Source organism: Microtus pennsylvanicus, chromosome 4 (assembly GCF_037038515.1).
Source record: "Microtus pennsylvanicus isolate mMicPen1 chromosome 4, mMicPen1.hap1, whole genome shotgun sequence".
NCBI lineage: Eukaryota > Metazoa > Chordata > Mammalia > Rodentia > Cricetidae > Microtus > Microtus pennsylvanicus.
In genome coordinates this window covers 33,808,723-33,832,710 of record NC_134582.1, presented here as the reverse complement: position 1 = coordinate 33,832,710, position 23,988 = coordinate 33,808,723, and the positions used below count along the sequence as shown (strand labels likewise).

The window sequence follows — 23,988 nt, the reverse complement described above, 5'->3', positions numbered from 1 at the left end:
GTCTTTTTAATATTTAATGTGTTTATGTAGTTAAGGAAATACTTGCCATTTGCTGCTGTTAATATAAATGAATTTAGTCTATTGACAATGATTTTTTTATAGTTAGAAGTATCATATTTTTAAACATTTGTTAAAAAATAGGTAAGTCATTTGCAGAAGTTACGGAAAACAGTTTTGTTTCTTGCAATGTTTCTCCTTTTCTCTCCCTAAGAGGCTGTCAACTTCTTTTTTTTTTTTTGTATGTTTTATATAGTTGTCCTCTTGCCCCCCAGGAGTAGAGCAGGATTTAGAAGAGCCCAGGGCACTACAAATTAAAATCAAAGATGTTAGGAGAGTAGAACAAAACCTACACGCTTATCTGAAGTTTCTAATAAATAGGAAATATTTTTCATTTTCCTTCCCCGTGTTGCCAAGGTTGAGTTGATACAATGATGAAATTACATTTGTAGTTTATTTTTCTTCTGTTCCTGTCTGTGGTAGTTTTCATCAGCCATCACAGGTAAACAAATCGGTGGTGGGACAGTGGCTGGCTTAGCAGCTAAGCTGGGGTGATCCCATCATTGCTAAGAGTTCAGCTTCTGGCCTTTCCGCGCTGCCCCGGGACGGGTCCATACGGCATTGTTCTTGGTTTCCGACGTAACTTAAAGGGAAACTTACACAATGTCCGGAGCCCTTGATGTCCTGTAGATGAAGGAGGAGGATGTCCTCAAATTCCTCGCTGCAGGCACTTAGGTGGCACCAACCTCGACTTCCAGATGGAGCAGTACATCTACGAAAGGAAAAGCAATGGCATCTACATCATCAATCTGAAGAGGACCTGGGAGAAGCTGCTGCTTGTAGCTCGGGCTATTGTTGCCATCGAGAACCCCGCTGATGTCAGCGTCATCTCCTCCAGGAACACTGGGCAGCGAGCCGTGCTGAAGTTTGCTGCCGCCACTGGAGCCACTCCGATTGCTGGCCGTTTCACCCCCGGGACCTTCACTAACCAGATCCAGGCAGCCTTCAGGGAGCCACGGCTTCTAGTGGTGACCTATCCCAGGGCTGACCACCAGCCCCTCACAGAGGCGTCTTACGTGAACCTGCCCACCATTGCCCTGTGTAACACAGACTCACCACTGCGCTAGGTGGACATCGCCATCCCGTGCAACAACAAGGGAGCTCACTCATTGGGCCTGATGTGGTGGATGCTGGCCCGTGAAGTACTCCGCATGCGTGGCACTATCTCCCGTGACCACCCATGGGAGGTTATGTCTGATCTTTACTTCTACAGGGACCCAGAGGAGATTGAGAAGGAAGAACAGGCTGCTGCTGAGAAGGCCGTGACCAAGGAGGAGTTTCAGGGCGAATGGACCGCACCAGCTCCTGAGTTCACTGCTGCTCAGCCAGAGGTGGCTGACTGGTCTGAGGGGGTGAGGTGCCCTTGGTGCCCATCCAGCAGTTCCCTACTGAAGACTGGAGTGCCCAGCCAACCACTGAGGATTGGTCAGCAGCTCCCACAGCGCAGGCCACCGAATGGGTTGGAGCTCCTCTGCAGTCACCTGAGCAAAGGGAAAAAAGGTGGAAGGAAAATAAAGTTCCTACAAGCTGAAAAAAAAAAAGAGTTCAGCTTCTGGCCCTTGAACTTTTGGAAGAGGCATGGATGGTATCCTTGTGACCCAGAATTATTAAACAAAGGAAAGCTTTTAGTCCCTTTTCCTTGGGACAGTTTGGAAAGGAAAGCTGAGAAAGAGAAGATTGGCTAGCATGTGGAGCTTTGCCGTCTAACTGAAGAGATTCCACCCTACTCAGTCCTCCAACCCTTCACCCGCTTTTCTAGTCTTGGTTTTGCATTTACCTTCCCTTTCATCTATATTTGTATAAAAACATTTTTTTGGGGTTCCAGAGTGAACCCAAATAGGTAAGAATGGTCAAAACCAAGACAACACTCAATCTAGAGTTGTTTCTCTAAAGTGTTCCCAAATGGTTGGCTCACTGGATTTAAGTCGTTGAAAGTAGACCCCTCTAACTCATTTGAAAATCATGACAAAAATAGAGATAACAGTGAGTATTTTATAAATATTCCCCGATGATGAGCAGTGTGGTCTAACTATGTTTTGTTATTTCTTGTACAAGTTATATATGTAAAATTCATGGGTATTATTTATTTAGATATTTGCTTTTAATGCACGTATATTAGTTCATGTGAATTTGTGGCATTTATATGCCAGAGACAATGCTGGATTATCATCTTCAGAAATGCCACCTACCTCCTTTGAGCCAGGGCCTCTCATTGGTCTGGAGCGCATCGTTAGGCTAGACTGGCTGGGTAGGAAGGCCCATGACCTTCTTCGCCTCCCTCCACTGAAACTACACACATTTACCTCCATGTCTAACTTCTCCCTTGACTTCTGGGACTCTCACCCAGGGTCTCGTGCATATGTGACAACACTTTGCCAGCTGAGCTGAATCCCTACACGTGCTTACTTAGGGGAGGGTAGTCAGAATTTGCTTTGGTAAGTTTGTCTTGCCTGGTATACATTCAGGTAGAGATGTAAAAAAACCAACTGAACTGTCTCCCTGCCCATGCAGGTTATAGTAATAGATTTTTATCTTGAATGGTCATTAATTAAGTATAGCGTTATGCTTAGATATATACAAGGATTACAATAATTTTATAAGTTATAGGAAAAGTTCACAGGTATGGGTATGAATTACTGATTGGTTGTATAATTTTGACAAAAGCAAAAGTGGTTATCTGAATATGACAGTAGGTGGCTATAAATGCTGGATATAAAATGATATGTTTGTGTAAATGTGTACAAGTCTAATATGTTTATATAAGCTCATTCTGAGGCATACTTAACTTTTGACAAAATATATAGAAAATAATTTCCATTTTAGATATAATTCATAGAGTTCATTTGCGGGGCTCCTTCCAAGTGACCCGGGCAGCGTGGGATCATATGAAGAAACAGAAATATGGAAGGTAGAGTTATCTGAAGTCACCAGAGGGGACTGGAGGTGTTTGCACCAAGTGCTCTTAAACAGTTGTCTGGTCCTGGGGCAAGTATTCTCACGTACGTGCAGGCTCTAAAGTGCTGGACAGTGCACACTCACTAGGTCTGTGTTTTTCTTTTACCATGTGCGCTTTAGTTTTAATACATTTCCCATGAGCCTTTATCACTTTTGTTGTGTGACACTACTTTTGGGGATATGAATTGTGAATCAATGTCTATTCATCCCAGATAGAGAGCCAACAATAGACCAGAAGTACAGAAACCACCAGAGTTCAGCTCAGCAAAACAAAACAAAATAAGGAGTAGGGGTGATGGCCACCAAGAGGAGCATAAATGACTCAAGACAACTGTGTCACCAAAACAACACCTTAGCATGGTGACAGCTCACAAAAGCTGGATATCGGGAGCTCACTGAACAGCCTGCAGGACATCCAACAGGTTGGGGAGTGACATTCCAGGTGTCTCAGTGGATTTGAGCCTCTTCCAGTCAGCTCAGCTAGGTTGAGAGTGTCTTTTAGCAACTGTCTTTACTACTTCTTATACCCTTGGGGAGAGAAAGGTTAGTGAATCTTGTTGGTTTCAGGGACTTCCTGAAGTTGTTGAGTAGTTTACTTAATGAGCTTCCCAGCATCATGGCAGCATGGAATGCTTTTTTGACCTCTCCTCAGAACATCCTGTTATTTCACCTCTGTAATCATTGTGTGATTTTTTTTACCTCTCCTCAGAACATCCTGTTATTTCACCTCTGTAATCATTGTGTGACTTAAAGTGCTTCCTTTCAAGATGGAAGATGTTTAGTTTTGTAGGAAACTGCACACAACAATAATAGAAAGCTGTGTAGACACTGAAGATTTGCTCTTAACCACAATGTTATTTGTTGTGCCCAGTAACCAGTTAGACAGAGATGAGTTGCCATTTCTTCTGTGCTAGCACACCATGGGTTAGACTTCGTGAACTCTTGGCAACAGGACTCCCGTGTATTCCTGCTTAAGTATAACTCGATGTGGGTCCATTTGTACTGTCTACTCTGATACTCAGCCCTGCAATTTAGGCTTCAGACACTTATAGGAGCAGTTGGTATTAATGCTAAATTTTTCTGAGACCTCTGTTTTATCATGATCTTGACAGTTCTGAAAGTAAATGGTGTGATTTATTTTTTATGTTCTAAGTTGAGTGAGGGTGGGTTAGGTTATAAGATGGCGTTTAGAATTATTCAGAAACTGAGCAGACAAGTGATGAGAATTACAAGTATATTATTTCTTGCTAAAATTTTAATTTAATGTTGCTAATTTATATTTGTAAATATTTTTGGTTTTTATAGATAATATATAAACATTTCTATATTTAAATTCACTTGGCTCTGACCAGAGATCCTTTCTATGCACTTAAATCCTGTAGTTGAGTTTTGAAGCATCACATTTATATCAACAGTACTGTAACTATAGGAATCACAGCTGTGAGAAGTGAAGGATGGTTTGTAGAGTTGCCTTTGACAGACTCCACAGCATCAGGAATGAGGTCGGGTGTCAGTGTTAGCAAACCACGGGAGAGATGATGCTGAGGGGTTGCTTTCTTTTAGGATCATCATGACTTCCTCAGCTTCTGGCATATATGGCAACTTCGGCCAGGCAAATTATAGTGCTGCAAAGCTGGGCATTCTGGGCCTCTGCAACACTCTGGCAATTGAAGGCAGGAAGAGCAACATTCACTGTAACACCATTGCCCCCAGTGCGGGGTCCCGAATGACACAGACTGTGATGCCGGAAGGTGAGTGTGCTCAGGGTCTGCACTTGTGTCACATGGGTGTGCAGTAAGCTTGGCAAAAGGATCTGATTTTCTGAATATTTAAAGAAAATTTCCAATTTCAAAAGCATTTTGTGTAATCTATGACTACTGTTGAAAAATTTAGAGTACAGTGGAAAGTCTGAAAAGTGACCATTAATTTCCTCATAGAAATGAACCTTCCTCCTTTTTCTCTGTGTTGTTAGGTGGACATCGATATATATTTTTGTAGACAGTGTAATACACAAATAAATCACAAGGAGTCTTATTTTTTCTTATAAATGCCTAGACTTAGTTTGGCTTGTTTCTTGCCAGCTTTTTTCTTTTTGATTTGTTTTTATTGAGCTATACATTTATCTCCGCCCCCTCCCATACTCCGTTTTCCCTTTCTACCCTCTCCTGGGACCCACACATTCCCAATTTACTCAGGAGATCTTGTCTTCTTCTCCTTCCTATGTAGATCCATGTAGATCTTAGGGTCCTCTTTGTTGTCTAGGTTGTCTGGGGTTTTAGACTGTAGGTTGGTTTTTTTTTTCCTTTGCTTTATGTCTACAAGCCACATATGAATGAGTACATATTATATTTGTCTTTCTGGGTCTGGGTTACCTCACTCAATATGATGTTTTCTAGATCCATCCATTTGCCTGCAAATTTCATGGTGTCATTTTTTATTGCTGTGTAGTACTCCATTGTGTAAATGTACCACATTTTCTTTATCCATTCTTTGGTTGAGGGGAATTTAGGTTGTTTTCAGATTCTGGCTATGACAAATAATGCTGCTATGAACATAGTTGAGCACATGTCCTTGTGGTATTATTGAGCATCCTTTGGGTATATACCCAAAAGTGGTATTGTTGGGTCTTGAGGTAGATTGTTTTCTAATTTTCTGAGAAATCACAATACTGACATCCAAAGGTGCTGCACCAGTTTGCACTCCCACCAGCAATGCAGGAGTGTTCCCTTCACCCCACATCCTCTCCAGCATAAAAGTTGTCATCAGTGTTTTTTATCTTGGCCTCTTCCTTTGGTTCACCTTCTTACTTAGCTTCTTTAGGATCACCAATTGTAGACTCCGTGACCCTTATTTATGGCTAGAAACCAATTATGAGTGAGTACATCCCATATTCATCTTTTTGGGTCTGGGTTACCTCACTCAGAATAGTGTTTTCTATTTCCATCCATTTACATGCAAAATTTGAGAAGTCATTGTTTTTTACCGCAGCGTAGTACTCTAATGTATAGATATTCCACACTTTCTTCATCCATTCTTCCATTGAGGGGCATCTAGGTTGTTTCCAGGTTCTGGCTATTACAAATAATACTGCTATGAACATGGTTGAACAAATGCTCTTGTCATATGATAGGGCATCTCTTGGGTATATTCCCAGGAGTGGTATTGCTGGGTCCAGGGGTAGGTTGATCCCGAATTTCCTGAGAAACCCAAACACTGATTTCCAAAGTGGTTGCACAAGATTGCATTCCCACCAGCAATGGATGAGGGTACCCCTTCCTCCACAGCCTCTCCAGCAAAGGCTATCATTGGAGTTTTTTATTTTAGCCATTCTGACGGGTGTAAGATGATATCTCAAAGTTGTTTTGATTTGTATTTCCCTGATTGCTAAGGAGGTTGAGCATGACCTTAAGTGTCTTTTGGCCATTTGAACTTCCTCTGCTGAGAATTCCTCTGTTCAGTTCAGTGCCCCATTTTTTAATTGGGTTAATTAGCATTTTAAAGTCTAGTTTCCTGAATTCTCTATATATTTTGGAGATCAGACCTTTGTCTGTTGCGGGGTTGGTGAAGATCTTCTCCCAGTCAGTAGGTTGCCTCTTGCAAGCTTTTCTTAAATTATTCCATCTACCTGTTGCCTCTGGGCATTTCCTTTTCTTCTGTGTATCTTACTTTCAATCTTACTCTCTGGCTGAGTGTCTGGGTGTCTGAGTGGATGGATAGATGGGTGGCTGGTCCCTAGTATCCTCCTCTTCTTGTTCTCTTCTCGTTCCTTTCTTCTTGATCCTCCATTTTCTCCTATTTATTCTCTCTGCCTGCCAGCCCCACCTGTCCTTTCTTTGTCCAGCTATTGGCCGCTTAGCTGTTTGTTAGATCAATCAGGTATTTTAGATAGGCAAAAAAAAAAAAAAAATCACAGCTTCACAGAGTTAAACAAATACAACATAAAGGAATGCAACACATCTTTGCATCATTAAACAAATGTTTCATAGCATAAACCAATGTAACATATCCTAAAATAATATTCTACAACAAGGTATGTTCATTCTATCTGTCTGTCTGTCTGTCTTTTACATCCTGGCCACAGTTTTCCAACTCTGCTCTCCTCCCAGTCCCCCATCTCCCCTCTACCTTTACCACCATCCACTCCTCCATTTCTATTCGGAAAAGGCCAGACCTCCTGTAGATATCAACAAAACATGGCATATCAAACTGTAGTAAGACTAAGTACCTCACCTTGTATTAAGGCTGGGCACGATGACCCAGTATGAGGAATAGGGTCCCAAAAGCCATGCGAAAGTCAGAGATAGCCCCTGCTCCCACTACTGGGAGTCCCACAAGAAGACCAAGCTACACTACTGTCACCTACATGCAGAGGGTCTGTCCCATGCAAGCTCTCTGTTGTTGTTCAGTCTTTGTGGGCTACTGTGAGCCCAGGTTAGTTGATTCTGTGGGTTTTCCTGTAATGTCCTTGACTCCTCTGCCTTATACAATCCTTCCTCCCTCTCTTCAGGATTCTCTGAACTCAGCCTAGTGTTTGACTATGGGTCTCTGCATTTGTATGAAGGCTCTCTGATGACTATTGGGCTAGGTACCAATCCATGACTATGGCAGAATATCATTAGGCATCATTACATTGACATTTTTTTTTTTACAGTCATGTTTGCTTCTATCCTGGGTCTCTGGGCCATCCAGCCTGTGGATCCTGGCTCTCCAGGCAGTGTCAAGGGTGGGTTCACTCACATGGCATGGGTTTCAGGCTGGACCAGTCATTGATTAGACACTCCCACAACCTCTGTGTCACCCTTATCCCTGCAAATCCCATAGGCAGGATAGACTATATGTCAAAGGTTATGTGACTGGGTTGGTGTCCCAATCCTTCCATTGGCAGTCTTGCCTGATCACAGGAGGTGGCCAGTTTAGGCTGTGTATCCGCTTTTGCTAAGAGTCCTAGCTGGGATCACCCTTGTATGTTCCTGGGAGTTTCCATTGTACCCCGGAATGACCCCCCTTTCTATTCAACTCTTTCAGTACTCTCTCCTCCCCCACTCCCACCTGATCCCTCATGGTCCTATCCCTGCCTGCCCCCCGTCCACCACGAAATCTCTTCTGTTTCCCCTTTTCAGGAAGATCTGAGTGTCCCCCTTGAGCCTCCTTGTTACCTAGCTTCTCTTGGTCTTTGGATTGTAGCTTGCTTATCCTTTACAGCTAATATCCACTTATAAGTAAGTACACACCATGTTTGTCTTTCTGGGTCTGGGTTACCTCACTCAGGATGAATTTTTTCTAGTTCTATCCATTTGCCTTCGAATTTCACGATGCCGTAGTTTTTAACAGCTGAGTAATACTCCATTGTGTAAATATACCATATTTTCTTTATCCATTCTTCAGTTGAGGGACATCTAGGTTGTTTCTTTGTCTGGCTGTTATGAAAAACACTTCTATGAACATAGTGAAGTAAGTGCCCTGTGGTATAATTAAGCATTGTTTGGGTATATGCCCAAGAATGGTATAGCTGGGTCTTTTTATTTTTATTTTTTTTATTTTTCCATTCCTCCCAATCCCCTCCCACTCCCACACCCCCTCCTCCCTCTCCCACCCTGCTTGAGAGAGGGCAGGGAACCCTGCCCTGTGGGAAGTCCAAGGCCCTCCCTGCTACATCCAGGCCTAGAGAGCTGTGCATCCATATAGACTAGGGTCCCAAAAAGCCAGAACATGCTGTAAAAACAAGTCCCGGTGCCTTTATCAATGGCTTCTCAGTCAGTCCCCATTGTCAGCCACAATCAGAGAGTCCAGTATGATCACATGCTCATTCAGACCCGGTCCTAGCTGGGTCTTGAGGTAGATTGGTTCTCAATTTTCTGAAAAACCACTATATTGATTTTCAAGTGGCTATACAAGTTTGCATTCCTCCCATCAATGGAGGAGTGTTCCCTTTGCTCCATATCCTCTCCAGCATGAGCTGTCACTTGTAATTTTGGTCTTTGCCATTCTGATAGGTATAAGAAGGAACCTCAGAGTTGTTTTGATTTGCATTTCCCTGATCGCTAAGGATGCTGAACATTCCTTTAAATGTTAAAACATTTCTTTAAACATTTTTTTAGCCATTTGGGATTCTTCTGTTGAATTCTCTGTTTAGATCTATACCCCATTTTTAAACTTGGATTATTTGATTTGTTGATGTCTAGTTTCTCGATTTCTTTACATTTTTTGGCGATCAGCTCTCTGACAGATGTGGGGATAGTGAAGATCTTTTTCCATTCTGTAGGCTGCTGTTTTGTCCAATTGACAATGTTCTTTCCCTTACAGAAGCTTTTCAGTTTCATGAAGTCCCATTTATTAATTGTCCATCTTAGTATCTGCACTATTCATGTTCTGTTTAGGAAATTGTCTCCTATTCCAATGCCTTCAAGGATTTTTCCCACTTTCTCTTCTATGGGGTTCAGTGTATCTGGATTTATGTTGAGGTCTTTGATCCATTTGGGCTTAAGTTTTGTGCAGGGTGATAGGTATGGATCTGTTTGTATTCTTCCACATGCCGATATCCAGTTATGCCAGCACCATTTGTTGAAAATGTTTTCTTCACTTGATCTTAGCCAAAAGGTTGGGAAGTGATGAAGATGCTTTCTTTCATTCTTTATAAATTTGGCTTCTTTGTCAAAAATTAGGTGTCCATAGGTGTGTAGATTTACGTCTGAGTCTTCAATTTGATTCCATTGATCCACCCAATTGTTTTTATGCCAGTACGGTGAGGTTTTTATTATTATAGCCTTGTAGTAAAGCCTGAAATCTGGGATGGTGATACCTCTGGAAGTTCCTTCATTGTACAGGATTGTTGTAGCTATCTTGTTTTTTTTGATTTTTCCATGTGAATTTGAGTATTGTTCTTTCAAAGTTTTTAAAGAATTGTGTTGGGATTTTAATTGGAATTGTGTTGAATTTGTAGATTGCTTTTTGTAGGATGGCCATTTTTACTGTTAATCCTACTGATCATGAGCTTGGGAGATCTTTCCATCTTCTGATGTCTTGTCCAATTTCTTTCTTCAAAGACTTGAAGTTTTTGTCATACAGGTCTTTCACTTGGTTAAAGTTAAACCAAAATATTTTATATTATTTGTAGCTATTATGAAGGGCATTGTTTTTCTGATTTCTCAGCCTGTTTATCGTTTGCCTATAGGAGGGCTACTAATTTTTTTTGTGTGTTTGTTAATCTTATATCCAGTCACTTCACTAAAGGTGTTTATCAGCTATAGGAGTTCCCTTGTAGAATTTTTGGGATCCCTATATATACTCTCATATCCTGTGCAAATAGCAAATGGTTGACTTCTTCCTTTCTAGTTTATAACCCTTTGATCTCCTTTGAGAGTGAGTGGTACCTAAGATTGTCCATTTTTGTTTTATTTTTATCAACAGTGCTTGCCTGTTGAAAGGCACACATTATGCCTGTGATTGGAGAAACTTGGGAGTATGTTAGGTTTTTCTCAGTTGGGATGAAAAATCTCTAAAAGCTTTTAAACTTAGATGAATTATCTACATAAAATTTTATCATATTTGTTTAAAAAGTTTGATTATTTATATATAATATTTTCAGAAAGTAAAATGATGTATGAAACCTGTTTGTACTCTTGCTTATTGATGTTTTTGTATTATTTCAGACATTATTGAAGCCCTGAAGCCAGATTATGTGGCCCCTCTGGTCCTTTGGCTTTGCCATGAGAGCTGTGAGGAAAATGGTAGCTTATTTGAGGTACTGTGAAACTTTGTATTTCTTCTAAAGCCTCGTTTATGTAATTAAATTTTAAAAAGACTGTATATTAGTATTTCCCAAATGCTTACACCTAGAAAAAATCTGTTGTAGTTGTAACATTTGGCTTGTCACATATTGTGTATATGTTGTTAAGGAACAAGTGTCAAGCTGGGAAAGGTGGTATGTACTATTACTCTTTTATCCAGCACTCTGGAGGCCGAGGCAGGAGGATACGAGCCTACATAGCAAGACCTTGTTTTACACGGGCAAGTGTGGATCTATTGTTTTAGAAAATGACATTATCATTACAAACTCTTTTTCAAAGCTGTTCATTTTTAATATTTTTTCCTAGTTGCAATGTGGCTGATTTGATGTGTTTAGTAAAATATAGAAAATCTCATTGATTTAAGAAGATGAATGATAAATGATAAAACAGATGTTTAGAGTCAGCTAGGCCAGAATTTGAACACTTGGCCTAGCACTGGCTGGCTCGCAGGGTTGTGGGGTAAATTAACCCTGAAGAATTTAGTCTTCTTGGGGTCTTTGTGAAAACTGCACACCATTTAAAACCCGCATGAGAGCCTAGTGTTTCCTTCCTCCAATTTAGTTATAAATGATGTTTGTGTGTAACAGAGCAGTAAATACAGCTTGTTTATTTAGAGTTCAGCAGTAAGCTCTTCTAGTTTTCCCTATTTTGTAGCTCTCCATGAATATTGTCAAAATAAAATGATGCACAGTCCACCATTTGTTGGAACCATTTGTGCTGCTGCAGACTGGATTAGAGCTTTGTAGAAGGCAAGGGCTCGGTCAGCATCTCAGCTCTCTTATGTTTATATTTTTATTTTTAGACAGGGTCTCACCTAGGCTGACCTTTAACTTAGTACTTACCCCAGGTTGGCCTTGAACTTGAGATCTTCCTGTCCCAGCTGCTCAGGTAGGCAGGATTATAGTGTGCACCACCAGACCCAGTTAATTTACATATTTTTATATCCATTTGTGATTGATCTCCTTATTTTAGCCAAGGCATTCTATGTTAGACATCCCTTTACCCTAACAGTAATGAACCCATAGTATATAGACTATAGAATTAAAAATGCTTCGTAGGAGCATAAGAACCTGCCTAGGTTTGAACTAATATATTATTAGCCAATTTCATTTGAATTAAAAGCTGATGAATGATTTAAGGAGGAAAGGTCTCATATATTTGAGTGAAGTTATATACATCCACCTTTCTAATTATACCAACTAAGTGTAAATTACAGAAATTAGATGTAGAAGGAACTTTGCATTCTTAATTTTACAGAATAGAAAAATTTAATGATATTGAGCCACTTAAAATTTGAAATTTGATCTGGCCTCTTTCTACCTAGCTAGGAATCAAAATATTACTTATTTCCTTATAATTACATTATTATTAACTACACAAAATAATATATCATCTGTGCAGAAATCTTAAATAAGAATGTGAATAGGAGAGAATAAAAACCATGCATTATTACTGTCCTGAGATCTGCTATGAATTTTCCAATATCTCCTTCCAGTCTTCTATTTGATATACATTTTACATAGACTGTTCTTTCAGATGGGATATTTTATATAAATCTTCATCTCTGTACTCATATGGCTGAGATCATGCATGCATATAAAAATTTATGTTGTTACTTTCTTTTACTATGTGCGGACATTTTTTAATGAGTAACGTTTGATGTATACAATTGAAAAATATAGTAGGAAATATATGAAATAATCTGAATTTAAACTCGAAGGTATGCTTTGCTCAGATCTGATGGATTCCTGGAGTTGCTGGTGGGAGATGAGATTGGTTCAGCTGGTGCAGATATTTTGGCCCCTGTAGTTTGTTACTTTACTCACAATATGGCTAAAGGTGATGTTGTTACCAAATTGCTCAAGTGAGGTTAGGTGGTCTGAAGTTAGAAAAGCTTACCCTTGAACACCTTCCAAATATCTAAAGGGCAACCAGAGGAAAGGGTTAGTAAGATTCTAATGATATAGAAGTCCAGAAATGAAGTACGCTTGGCAAGCGCAGCAAGTCAGGCCAGTAGAGAAAGAGCAAAGAGCCAGCTGTTCTGAGAAGGGCTCATAGTGTTTGCTGAGATGGACCATGGAAACTGTGTTTTGCCCAGAATGACTTGAACCTTGAGCAGGAAATATGTGCTGTCTTAGCAGAGGAAAATAACCATCTTTTGTTATGTTGGCTTTGATTTTGATGTTAGCTAAGGTGATTCCATGTGGTTCCAAATTTAGAATGAATGTTTAGGAGGAAATATCTAGCCATATTGTTTACTTTAAAGCTTTGGGTCAGTCAGAAGAGTGCTCTGTGCTGGCATGCTTTTAAGTAACCAGTGACAGAATGTTTGAGGATTGTTCATTGAAAGGCTGATGTTTGAAAGTTTTAAGTTGCCTTCTTGAAAATTTGTCTATTTCTCCAATTCCCCATCCATTGCCTTTGCCTGTGGTCAAAACTGAAGCTGATCAATCCACTATTAATTGGATATATTATAAAAGATGTGAGCATATTGTCCTAGTTAGGGTTTTTACTGTGAAGAGACACCATGACCATGGCAACTCTTATAAAGGAAAACACATAATTGGGACTGGTTTACAGTTTCAGAGGTTCAGTCCATTGTCATCATGGCAGAAAACCTGGCTGCATGCAGGCAGACATGGTGCTGGAGAGATAGCTGATGTACATCTTGATCTTCAGGCAGCAAAAGGAGACTGTGTGCCATGTGCCACACTGGGTGTAGCTTGAGCATATAAGACTTCAAACCGTGGGACTGGAGAGATGGCTCAGAGGTTAAGAGCACTCACTGGTTGCTTTTCCAGAGGTTCTGATTTCAATTCCCAGCAACCACATGGTGGCTCACAACCAACTATAATGAGATCTGGTGCCCTCTTCTGGCCTTCAGGCAGAACACTATATACATAATAAATGAACAAATCTCAAAAAAAAAAAAAAAGGACCTCAAAACCCACACCTACAATAATATACTTCCACAAACAAGGTCACACCTCCTAATGGTGTCACTCCCTATGGGTCAAGAATTCAAACACATGAGTCTATGGGACTTATACCTATTCAAATCACCATACATAGCAAAGGCAAAAGGTGATGAGAAGTCTTAATGTTGGATCTAGCTCCATTAAGGTGTCTGCTACTAATGTGTTTCTTCTGTTATGTGTGAGGAATTCCAGTAAGTTCTGGCCAATAGTAGTGTGTGCAGGTATGAGTTTCTTTAATCAGATACTTGTCCCCCTTAAGGTTTACTGGAATGACTTCTAATATAATGCAGAAATTGGAATGTGGTCCCTTGCCTTATCTCAGCCTCTTGCATCCCCACCCACAGCATTGCTTGCTGCAGGCTTCTGCTTTGATGGAGCCGGGGCTTTGTGCAGAGCTATCATTGTCCTCTAGCATCCTAGTATTAATCATAATCAAAACAGTCTCTTAATGATTTATATTAGATGATATTTTTTTCCCTTCTTTTTGTTAGGTTGGAGCAGGCTGGATTGGAAAATGTAAGTCTCTGTTGTGTTTTTGCTTGTGATAATTCTTTTTCATTTTATAACCTGCTTATACTCAGACTAGAATACTGTTCCAGCTAAAGGTACTAAAACATGGGAATTATTCTGCCAGCCTCTTGTGTTTTTAAGGACCTGTCTGCTATCCCTATAGGTAGCACTGGGTTTACCTTATTCTCTTCAGATACTGTAGTTCCTTTTTGTTGATATTATCACACATGCTTCCTGCTGTTTAATCTGAACAGAGATTTGGCCTGTCTGAAAAGTGGGAGGAGCCTGTTCTAGATGGATAAGCAGATCTCCCAATTCTCTCATGTAATTCTCTTCTTTTTAGAATGGAAGATGTCAGGAGCAAGTAAGAGCACAGGGGAGAGCTTTCAGGGACAGAAGCTGCAGCTGATGTGTGGGAATTGTTTCCCCACAGGAAATTCATTTGGCTTCACCCTTGATACTTTCTTTCTTAAATCTTCTAAGTTTCAAATATAGTAGTTGCTTTATAGTGTTAAAAAATGTGAAAACTTGCCGGGCATGATGGCGCACTCCTTTCCCCAGCACTTGGGAGGCAGAGGCAGGTGGATCTGGTTTACAGAGTAAGTTCCAGGATAGCCAGGGCTACATGGAGAAACATTGTCTTGAAAAACAAAGCAAAATAAAACCAAAAAGTGGAAAATTCAGAATCTCAGCTTGCTTTTACTTGTTTGCTGATATCATAATTAATCATAGAATTATTTAGAAGATTGGTATCAATGAAGGACACTTTCACATATTATAGAGTATATCTAAATATCTACATATAGGTATGTATGTGTGTATATATATGCATTAATAACTTCCATCAGTTAACCACAAAGTAACTTATATTTCTTAAGCATTTGGTTATCTTAACAGCATTTAAATAACATTTAAAACAGCAAGGTAAGGGTTGCAGTAACAGCTACACTACATATGGACCCTTTTTACAGGAGGGAAAAACTCTAGAAACTGGTGTCTGTCGTTTTCTTTCCTTTAAGATGTTGTACACTGAGTGGTCACCGGTGTCCACCATCATGTTCAAATGTTATAGTAGTTAGTTACTGCTATGGATGTTTAAAACAGAAAACAGTGTTCAATTTCTCAAGAGAACTCAAGAGCGGTAGGACTTCTTGTGACCCTGCAAGGTTCTGGTGAGGCTGTGGGAATGGAGGGCGAGCCAAGGATGGTTGGAGGGGAGTTGTTGGTAGCTGTGGAGTCCAGGATCTGTAGCTGGAACCTGTTTGCTGTCACTCTGGTTCTCAGTGTGCAGCAGCAGCAGGCCTTGTCTGGCCAGTCTTCATCCACAAACAAGGAAAGTGGACTGTCTTGTGCTAAGCGATCTGCCGTCGGTGTGACTGCGAGGAACTGCGTCTCCAGGTTCAGCTGGAGACAATGCTATTAGCAGTTCCTGACAGAATTAGAGAAGTTTCTCTTCAGTTTCAGATATTTCTAATTTTGTGCTATTTAACTTAGCATGCAAAGCGGTAGGTCTTGCTACAGCATCTTCATCCATTTATGTTCTTATGCTTTGTGCCTATCCGTGTCCCTCTGTCCTTCAGCTGCAGATCTTTCTCTAAAAACCTGACATTTCTGCTAACGGGCCTTTAAAGAAAAATATCTTCAAAGGGTTTTGGTAGAGCTCGTCAGAAGCCAGCATGACTTTCCTTTAGGATTTTCCTTTTTCTTGAAGATGGCTCTCAAGCGTCTTATGTTGTGTCCTTCAAGCTATGTGCACAGTGTCTTAGTTTTGTTTCCATAACTAGTGCGCTGGGAGCGGACCCTCGGAGCCACTGTTAGGCAGAGGAATCAGCCCATGACTCCTGAGGCAGTGAGGGACAACTGGGAGAAGATCTGTGACTTCAGCAATGCCAGCAAGCCGCGGACCATTCAAGGTACAGTCCCAAGTTCTTTGGTCTTCTTGGCCAGGAAGGAGAGGCAACAAGTTGTCTTTTCCGTATGCAGTTCGTCTGTTTTGACTGTGCCGAAGCAGATACTTAGGTGTTGAGAACATACGTGGTTTCTGCTCCACTAGGTACTAAGAGTCTTCATAGGCAGTTTGTTCAGTGCTTCTTAGTCCTGTGTGTTTGGTTGGTGTGTTTCTGGTAGATGGATGGCTGTGGGTGTGTACTTATTTGTGCTTCATGTACTTTCTTCCCAGATGGTGGTTGGCTTTGGAGTCTTCCATTTTCTTGCCATATGCTCTCTTTAATTTTTACATATATTTTTAAGTGTGTGTGTGTGTGTGTGTGTGTGTACATTAGTGCAGGTGCCTTTAGAGCTGAGAAGAGGGCATCAGATGTCATGGAGCTGGCGTTCTAGGTTGTGAACTCCTCATGTGGGTGCTGGGAACTGAACTCAGGTCCTCTGTAAAAGCAGTATGCACTCTTATCCTCAGAGCCATCTCTCCAGCCTTTGGCCACATGTTCATAATCTGATGCAGTTTTCTCTGTTGCCCTGGAAGTTCTGGTTCTTTTGCTTAGGCTTAGCTCTCTTCTTTAGTTATAGGAGTGGCATTGGTTCAGCTCATCGTCTTTGCTATTCTCTCTTTCTCCCACCCCCGCCTCCTTTTGTCACCTATACCTAATTTTAGGACTTCTTTAGAAAAATTCAGACCCCAAATGCTCAGCAGGGTAGTCCCAGATATTCTTCTGTTAGCTGACCTACTGTGCGAACATCTAATGTAACTCTTCTTCCTGCTTTTGTTTCAGATGTATGACTTACTAACTGCATGTTCATGTGGAGTCCTTTTAAAAACGTATCTTAAATTAATTCTTTGAAAAGTTCATATATGTGTACAATGTGTTTTGATTATACACACCCCACACCATCCTCTAACTGCTCCCATATCCACCTTCTGTGCTCTCATTTCATATCCTCTTTTTTTTGTTGTTGTTGTTTTAGTAACCCATTTAGTTCAGTATCACGGGTGTGGGGCCATCCACTGGAATGGGATCATCCGTGGAAGGGTATTGTGGGTGCTTTCTTGCATATTGCAGTTTTCTTTATTCAGATTTTACAGCAAAATTCTATCTTTTCTTATCTTTTTTATTGTAGAATCAACGAGTGGCATACTTGAAGTTTTACATAAAGTAGATTCAGAAGGAGTCTCCCAAAACCACACAAGTCATGCGGTATCTGCAGCCACATCAGGATTTGTAAGTAGGGGAAATGCCTGAAGCCTACCTACAGACTCATCCTCCCCCTTCCTCCTTTTAGCCTTTCTTTTGGAGATGGCCACTCTGTCATTTGTCATGGAGAAAATCAGTTGTGTGTTCTCAGGAACCATTTATTATTGTTTGGAATAAGACTTAAGTTTAACACATAGGGAATTCATGGTGACCACATGAGCATGTGGTTTGAAGTCAGTTCTGAAGCTGTCCAGATAACTCTTTTCATCTTTTCCACCTTTCCTCTGAGATTTTTCTGGGCTTGACCATGCTTTTTGCTTTGATGGAAGTCTGTCTTGAGAGGAGAGGAAGGGATTTGGATATTGTTTCCCAAAGCTCTTCTTGGTGTATGAGCTGGGATAGGAGAGTAGAAGGTATCAGCTCAGCTTCTGTCCTGGGTATTTCTATGTGATAAGTATAGGAGCTGGAAGCTTTTCTTTGTTTTCAGGAGTATAGTTTTCATGTAATTTTTGATAGTCTTTCTTTGGGGTTGAGATGAATTAAGTTAGTTGCTCAGTTGATGTGTTAACTAGTTTGTTGTAGGAGACTGCTCTTTCATGTTCCAGCTTCCCAGACTCAAATAATCACACAGAAACTATATTAATTACAACACTGCTTGACCAGTGTTTATATTACTTTTGCTGTCTCCTTAAAAACTTTGTTTTATTTTTTAATCTATTTTTTAGAACTGTGTATAGTCTTTCTTTTCTCTCCCAAGCCTATGTACGTTTATTCAACAATGTGACTCATTCAGCAGTCTTATTCATATGAGTCTGTCTTTACTGTGTGTCTGTAATCATTTTCTGACCAGGAACACTTTTTTTTGATGCTAAGCATGTGGATAGGACCAACTCTGTGGCCCTGCCTGCTTACTTTGTCCAGTCCAACATGGCAGAGGTGTGTTCACTGCTTCTGCAAGTCTTTCTCACTGCCCCAAAGCCAGGGATGCAGCAGGTCTATATTGCCATTAAGTAACTAGTACCACGTTGCTCACTGACCCCATATAAGTGTTTTATAGCAGTACCTCCTTGTAGATCCAGAGCCTTTGGAAAGCTGTTTGTGCCACCAGCATGAGCCAGGAAGCCTTTTCTTAAAGAAGCAGCACCTCTGCTTTGGCCAGCAAACAGAGCCTGTCTGAAAAAATGTGGCTACCAAGAAGCTGTGCTTAACTCTGTTCTTTTGTGTCTAGAATTCTTTCCCAAGATTTCTCAGTTTTTATGTGGGTATAGTTGTATGACGATGGTGCCACTTTGTAGCAGGAGACTGCTCTTTTCGTTTCCTGGCCACCCAGGCCTGAATAATCACACAGTAACTATATTAATTACAACACTGCTTAGCCAGTAGCTTAGATGTATTTCTAGCTAGTTCTTACATCTTAAATTAGCCCATTTCCATTATTATTATTATTATTTTTCTTTGCTTTTTTCGAGACAGGATTTCTCTGTGGTTTTGGAGCCTGTCCTAGAACTAGCTCTTGTAGACCAGGCTGATCTCGAATTCACAGAGATCTGCCTGCCTCTGCCTTCCAAGTGCTGGGATTAAAGGCGTGCGCCACCACCGCCCGGCTTCCATTATTATTTTATATTTTACCACAAGCGTCGTGGTTTGTTACCTCTTGCTTCTTAGGCAGCTACATGGCATCTTTCTGACTCCATCTACTCTCTCTCTATATCTCTGTTCTAATTTCCTGCCTGACTTTACATTGCTGAGCCATTGCCAAAACAGCTTTATTCATTAGCCAATAAAAACAACACATATACATAAGGACATCCCACATCACTAGCCGACATCCTTCTTGCTATTTGAAAAGCAACCCAGGGAGATAGTGGATGGAAGAGAGAGAAAGCCGTTCCCTCGACTGCTGATGAAAGATGTTCATGTGTGGTGCTCCTGTCAGTCAGCCACGACTTGGGATCTAGTGTTCAATAATTCCAAAACTTCTTAACAAAATTATTCTTTAAGACATTAATTGAAAAAATAAATAAGTGGCTTATTGTAAACTATGCCCTAAATGTAGATAGAATGAACACATACAAGCTGAACATTAAAATATAACTTTCTTTTTGCTGTTTTCCTTCAGTTTGACAAGTGTCTTTTTTCTTGGACATTAGTAACCCTTTTAAAGTCATAATTTTTATAATTTTTTGCGAAAGAATTTTTATTTTGATGGTTCTTTTCCATTTTTTCATTTGGTCCACTAGGCAAGATCTTTTAAGGGAAAGCATTGATAAACTGTATTACAAAATATTGACCCCCTGACCCGGCCAGATGCTTCATTGTGTTAGGGACAGAATATGAGGAGGGTTCTAGCTCTCTCTCTGGGATATTTGTCAGTTTACTGTTTGGTGGATGTAATGTCAGGCCAGGGGATATGGATATATATACACACACACACACACACATATATATGAATATATGTATAATTTATGTAATATATACATATAAAGTTTTATTTTTATTATATGGAAAACTAATATAAGAAAGCTAATTTTTATTATATATATGTATATGTAATTCTCTTTTTTAGCCTATAGGTCTTTCACATAGATATTATGACTTCCATGTTAGTGTTTTTATGGGATTCCTGAGTGTGTGAATAAGTGTGTCTCTGTCTGTTTCTTGGGCTTTTCCTTCTGTTGTTTTGTCCTAGTTCATGTGTTAGTTTTTGTTTTATTTTATCATGTTATATTTTACTTTATTATTATTTTATAGAAGCCACTTTTCTAACAAGAGACATAAGGGGTGGATCAGATGAGGGGAGGTGGGAGGAACTGGGAGGAATAGAGGGAGAGAAAACTAATCAGGGTATATTATGTGAGGAAAAAAGATCTATTTTCATTAGAAGGAAAAAAAGAAGTGTAGTAGACGAGAAAGAAATCATTTATTACAGATTGCCCTGGTATTTTGTGACCCAGGAAGCTGTGGTTTTTAGTTAGAAATCTGATTTTGAGCCTGAGAGTATTGCTACCTTATAGTTACGATTTGAAGTCGGGGCCATGGATGCTAATGTGGAGGGCAATAGTTTTCCTGTTTTTCTCTTAGGCTGCTGCTATTGGCCATAAGCTTCCTTCATTCTCCTCTTCATATTCGGAACTGGAGAGTATTATGTATGCCCTTGGTGTAGGAGCTTCTGTCAAGAATCCGGAGGATTTGAAGTTTGTGTATGAAGGAAGTGCTGACTTCTCCTGTTTGCCCACCTTTGGTGTTATTATTGCTCAGAAGTCCATGATGAATGGAGGGCTAGCAGAGATTCCTGGGCTGTCAATCGAGTTTTCAAAGGTATGCCTACTAAGAAACTTTTAATTGGCTTTTTTTTAAACTGTTTCTTTAAATGTTACTGATAAATATCTCATACTATATTATTAAACATTACATCCATGCAATTTATATATAATATGAATACATACATACACACACATACACACACGTGCACACACACACACACACACACACACACACACACACATATATATATATATAAAGGTTATATAAACTGACTTTGGTGGTTGGCTTAGGATTAATGATTTAGTATATCTTTTGATTTTTCTTTTCATAAATAAAAGAGGGGAGAGTTAATTTAAAATGCTAAGAAGAAAATACTTATATATAGACCTGCAATCCTGGAATAATGTTAATCCTCTCTCTGCCATTTACTTACTACTGTAATTGTAAGTAGCTGCTCTCGGCTTTGGCTTCTTCATCCATAGAGTGGATAGGCAGATTTCACCTCACAACAGTGATGAAGGAGAACATCCACTAATTACCTGGGGAAGGATCTCTAGCATAGACAGGCCCCAGGACAGCATGTCCTTGACTTGTTTTGGAACAGCAAGACGTCAGTCTTAACTGTAGAGTGCAGAGAGGGTCTATTTGAGGCTGTTATGAGAAGAAAACCTTGTAGCAATTATAAAGATTTTAGTTTATACTAATTTTTGTCCCATAAGATTTTTAATTTTTAATCTTTTTCTTAGTTCTTTGTGAGTTTAATACAGTGCGTTTTGGTCATATTCATTCCTCCAACCCCAGCCCTTCCCAGTCTTTATCCACACAACTTTGTGTCTTTTTAAAAGCCTAACAAGATTGATTTGTGCTGGCTACATATTGTTGGCTGTGTGGTCTTCAATTGAAGCCTGGTTAATCTACCAGGGCCATGCTCTTGGAGAAAACTGTCTCCCCTATTCCCAGCAGCTAGCAATTGCCAATAGCTCCATGGCTAGGGGTGGGCATGAATGTCTAGCTTCCCTTCAGCTGGTGTTCTCGATGAGCAGGGGAAGCAGCTTGTAATCCTTTAAACTGAGGAGCGATGTGCACCACTTTCTGACTTAATCTTCTTGTGTGGAGAAGGGTATGAGAGGCGAGTGGAGAAGCTGAGAAACCATTAAAGAATTGATTTTAGTAATCTAAGCAAAAGCTCCAAATAAAAGGACAAAAAAATGTGAGGTAGAAGGTGTTTTTTTTCAAACAACATTAATCTTGTAGATATAATTATGTTCAGATGTATGTATAATTATTAGTATATGACTAATATATATAGTATTTGCATATCATAGAATATATCATAATATATAGTCATATAAGTTGTATACCTTCTCCTGCATGGTTTGAGACAGTTTTGATATATAGCCCTGTTCTGAGCTTAAACTTGAAATCTTCCTGTCTCAGCCCTCTGAGTGCTAGAATTATAGGCATGTTCTGTCATTCATAGTTTTGCACACACACCGTTTTTATGGTGTGTACATGTGCATCTTGATACCATGTGTATGGGCACACAGAGGCCGTAGGTCAGCACAAGGTGCCATTTCTCAGTGCTGTCTACCTTTTTTTTTTTTTTGAGACAGGATTGTTGTAAGGAGGCTGCTTGTTCTTCCCGGCTACCCAGAATCGAAATACCCACAAAGAAACTGTATTAATTAAACCACTGCTTGGCCCATTAGCTCTAGCTTCTTTTTGGCTAGCTCTTACATATTAATTTAACCCATTTCTAGTACTCTGTGTATTGCCATGTGGCTGTGGCTTACCAGTTAATGTTCCCAGCATTTGTCTCCAGAGGGGCTACATGGCTTCTCTGACTCTGCCTTCCTTCTCCCAGCATTCAGTTTAGTTTTCCCCACCTAGCTCTGTTCTACTCTCTCAGGCCAAGCCAGTTTCTTTATTAACCAATGGTATTCACAGCATACAGAGCGGAATCCCACATCACAGGGTCTCATTGTTCTGGAGTTTGCAGATTTAGCTAGGATGGCTGGCAGCAAGCCCTGGGATCCGCCTGTGTTCACCCTCCCAGCATTGTGATTACAATCATTCACTACCACATCTGGGTCCTCTCCCTGGGCTCTGGGTACACTCCAGCCCTCGTGCTTCCATAGCAAGCACTTTGCTGATGAGCCATCTCTCCAGTCTTTACGTACTTGTTTTAAGGGAGGATGGTCAGCAGTTTGTTTTGAACAAGCTTGACCTGTCTGGTACTTATTTAAGTGAAGATGAAGAAGGTGTAGTTGATTGTATCTAGAGTGGTAAGGGAAGATCTAATAAGGATCTACCACATTTAGGCGATGTTTAAAAGTGTGGGATTAGCTAAAGTCACCTAAGCTGTGAATTTAAGTAGAGAAGACACCTGGGTTTAGGACCTCCGAAGTATTTAGAGGTTGAAGAGATGTGGAAAAACTAGCGCAAAAAATTGGATAGGATGGCCCATGACCTTAGCAACATGACACTAAAGAAGACAGAAGAAAGTATTTCAAGAAGGAAGAAATAATTTAAAATCAACTTGACCTAGGGACTGTTTTAGTTCCTTATGTAGGTGCGAGCTGACTCTAGCAATAGTTACTGAATCAGAGCTATGAACAGGTTTCTGGAACTGATGAGTCCGTTGCTGATGACTTTCCTGTTGGAGTAATGGTAGCTTATTTCTTAGAATGTTTGATTACATTAGATGAAAGACCAGAAACCTGTGCTTGTCACTTTGCTTTCTTAATTGCTGTCCCATGTTATGTGCTAAATCAGGTAAGATGTTCACCTTCTATGACAGCCATCTGGAAGTCTGCTTCTCAGCTTTCCTAGCTTTGGATTTCACGGCAGCGTGGCACAGTGAGGAAGGCACTCACTCCAGCTCCACTCTCTTCCTTCTGTGTTTGGGGGAAGCCTGGAGAGCTGTCCTGCTGGTGGTGGTGCAGGCATTAGGATGTGGGAAGCCTGGAGAGCGGTCCTGCTGTAGTAGGTGCAGGCGCTTGGATGTGGGAAGCCTGGAGAGCGGTCCTGCTGTAGTGGTGCAGGAACTAGGATGTGGGAAGCCTGGAGAGCTGTCCTGCTGTAGTAGGTGCAGGAACTAGGATGTGGGAAGCCTGGAGAGCTGTCCTGCTGTAGTGGTGCAGGCACTTGGATGTGGGAAGCCTGGAGAGCTGTCCTGCTGTAGTGGTGCAGGCACTAGGATATGGGAAGCCTGGAGAGCTGTCCTGCTGTAGTAGGTGCAGGCGCTTGGATGTGGGAAGCCTGGAGAGCTGTCCTGCTGTAGTAGGT

The 23,988-nt window shown here is 40.6% G+C and overlaps 1 protein-coding gene and 1 pseudogene across 1 annotated transcript in view; both read left to right on the top strand.

Moving 5' to 3' along the window:
* Positions 1–23,988, top strand: part of Hsd17b4 (hydroxysteroid 17-beta dehydrogenase 4) — a 67,714-nt gene that overhangs the window by 18,024 nt on the left and 25,702 nt on the right. The window contains exons 7-13 of the mRNA XM_075968679.1: positions 2,881–2,965; positions 4,576–4,763; positions 10,662–10,753; positions 14,269–14,293; positions 16,072–16,200; positions 17,363–17,463; positions 20,518–20,754. Of these exons, the coding sequence (XP_075824794.1) occupies positions 2,881–2,965; positions 4,576–4,763; positions 10,662–10,753; positions 14,269–14,293; positions 16,072–16,200; positions 17,363–17,463; positions 20,518–20,754 (857 nt within the window). The remainder of the gene's footprint in view (positions 1–2,880; positions 2,966–4,575; positions 4,764–10,661; positions 10,754–14,268; positions 14,294–16,071; positions 16,201–17,362; positions 17,464–20,517; positions 20,755–23,988) is intronic.
* Positions 646–1,589, top strand: LOC142847719 (small ribosomal subunit protein uS2 pseudogene; annotated as a pseudogene).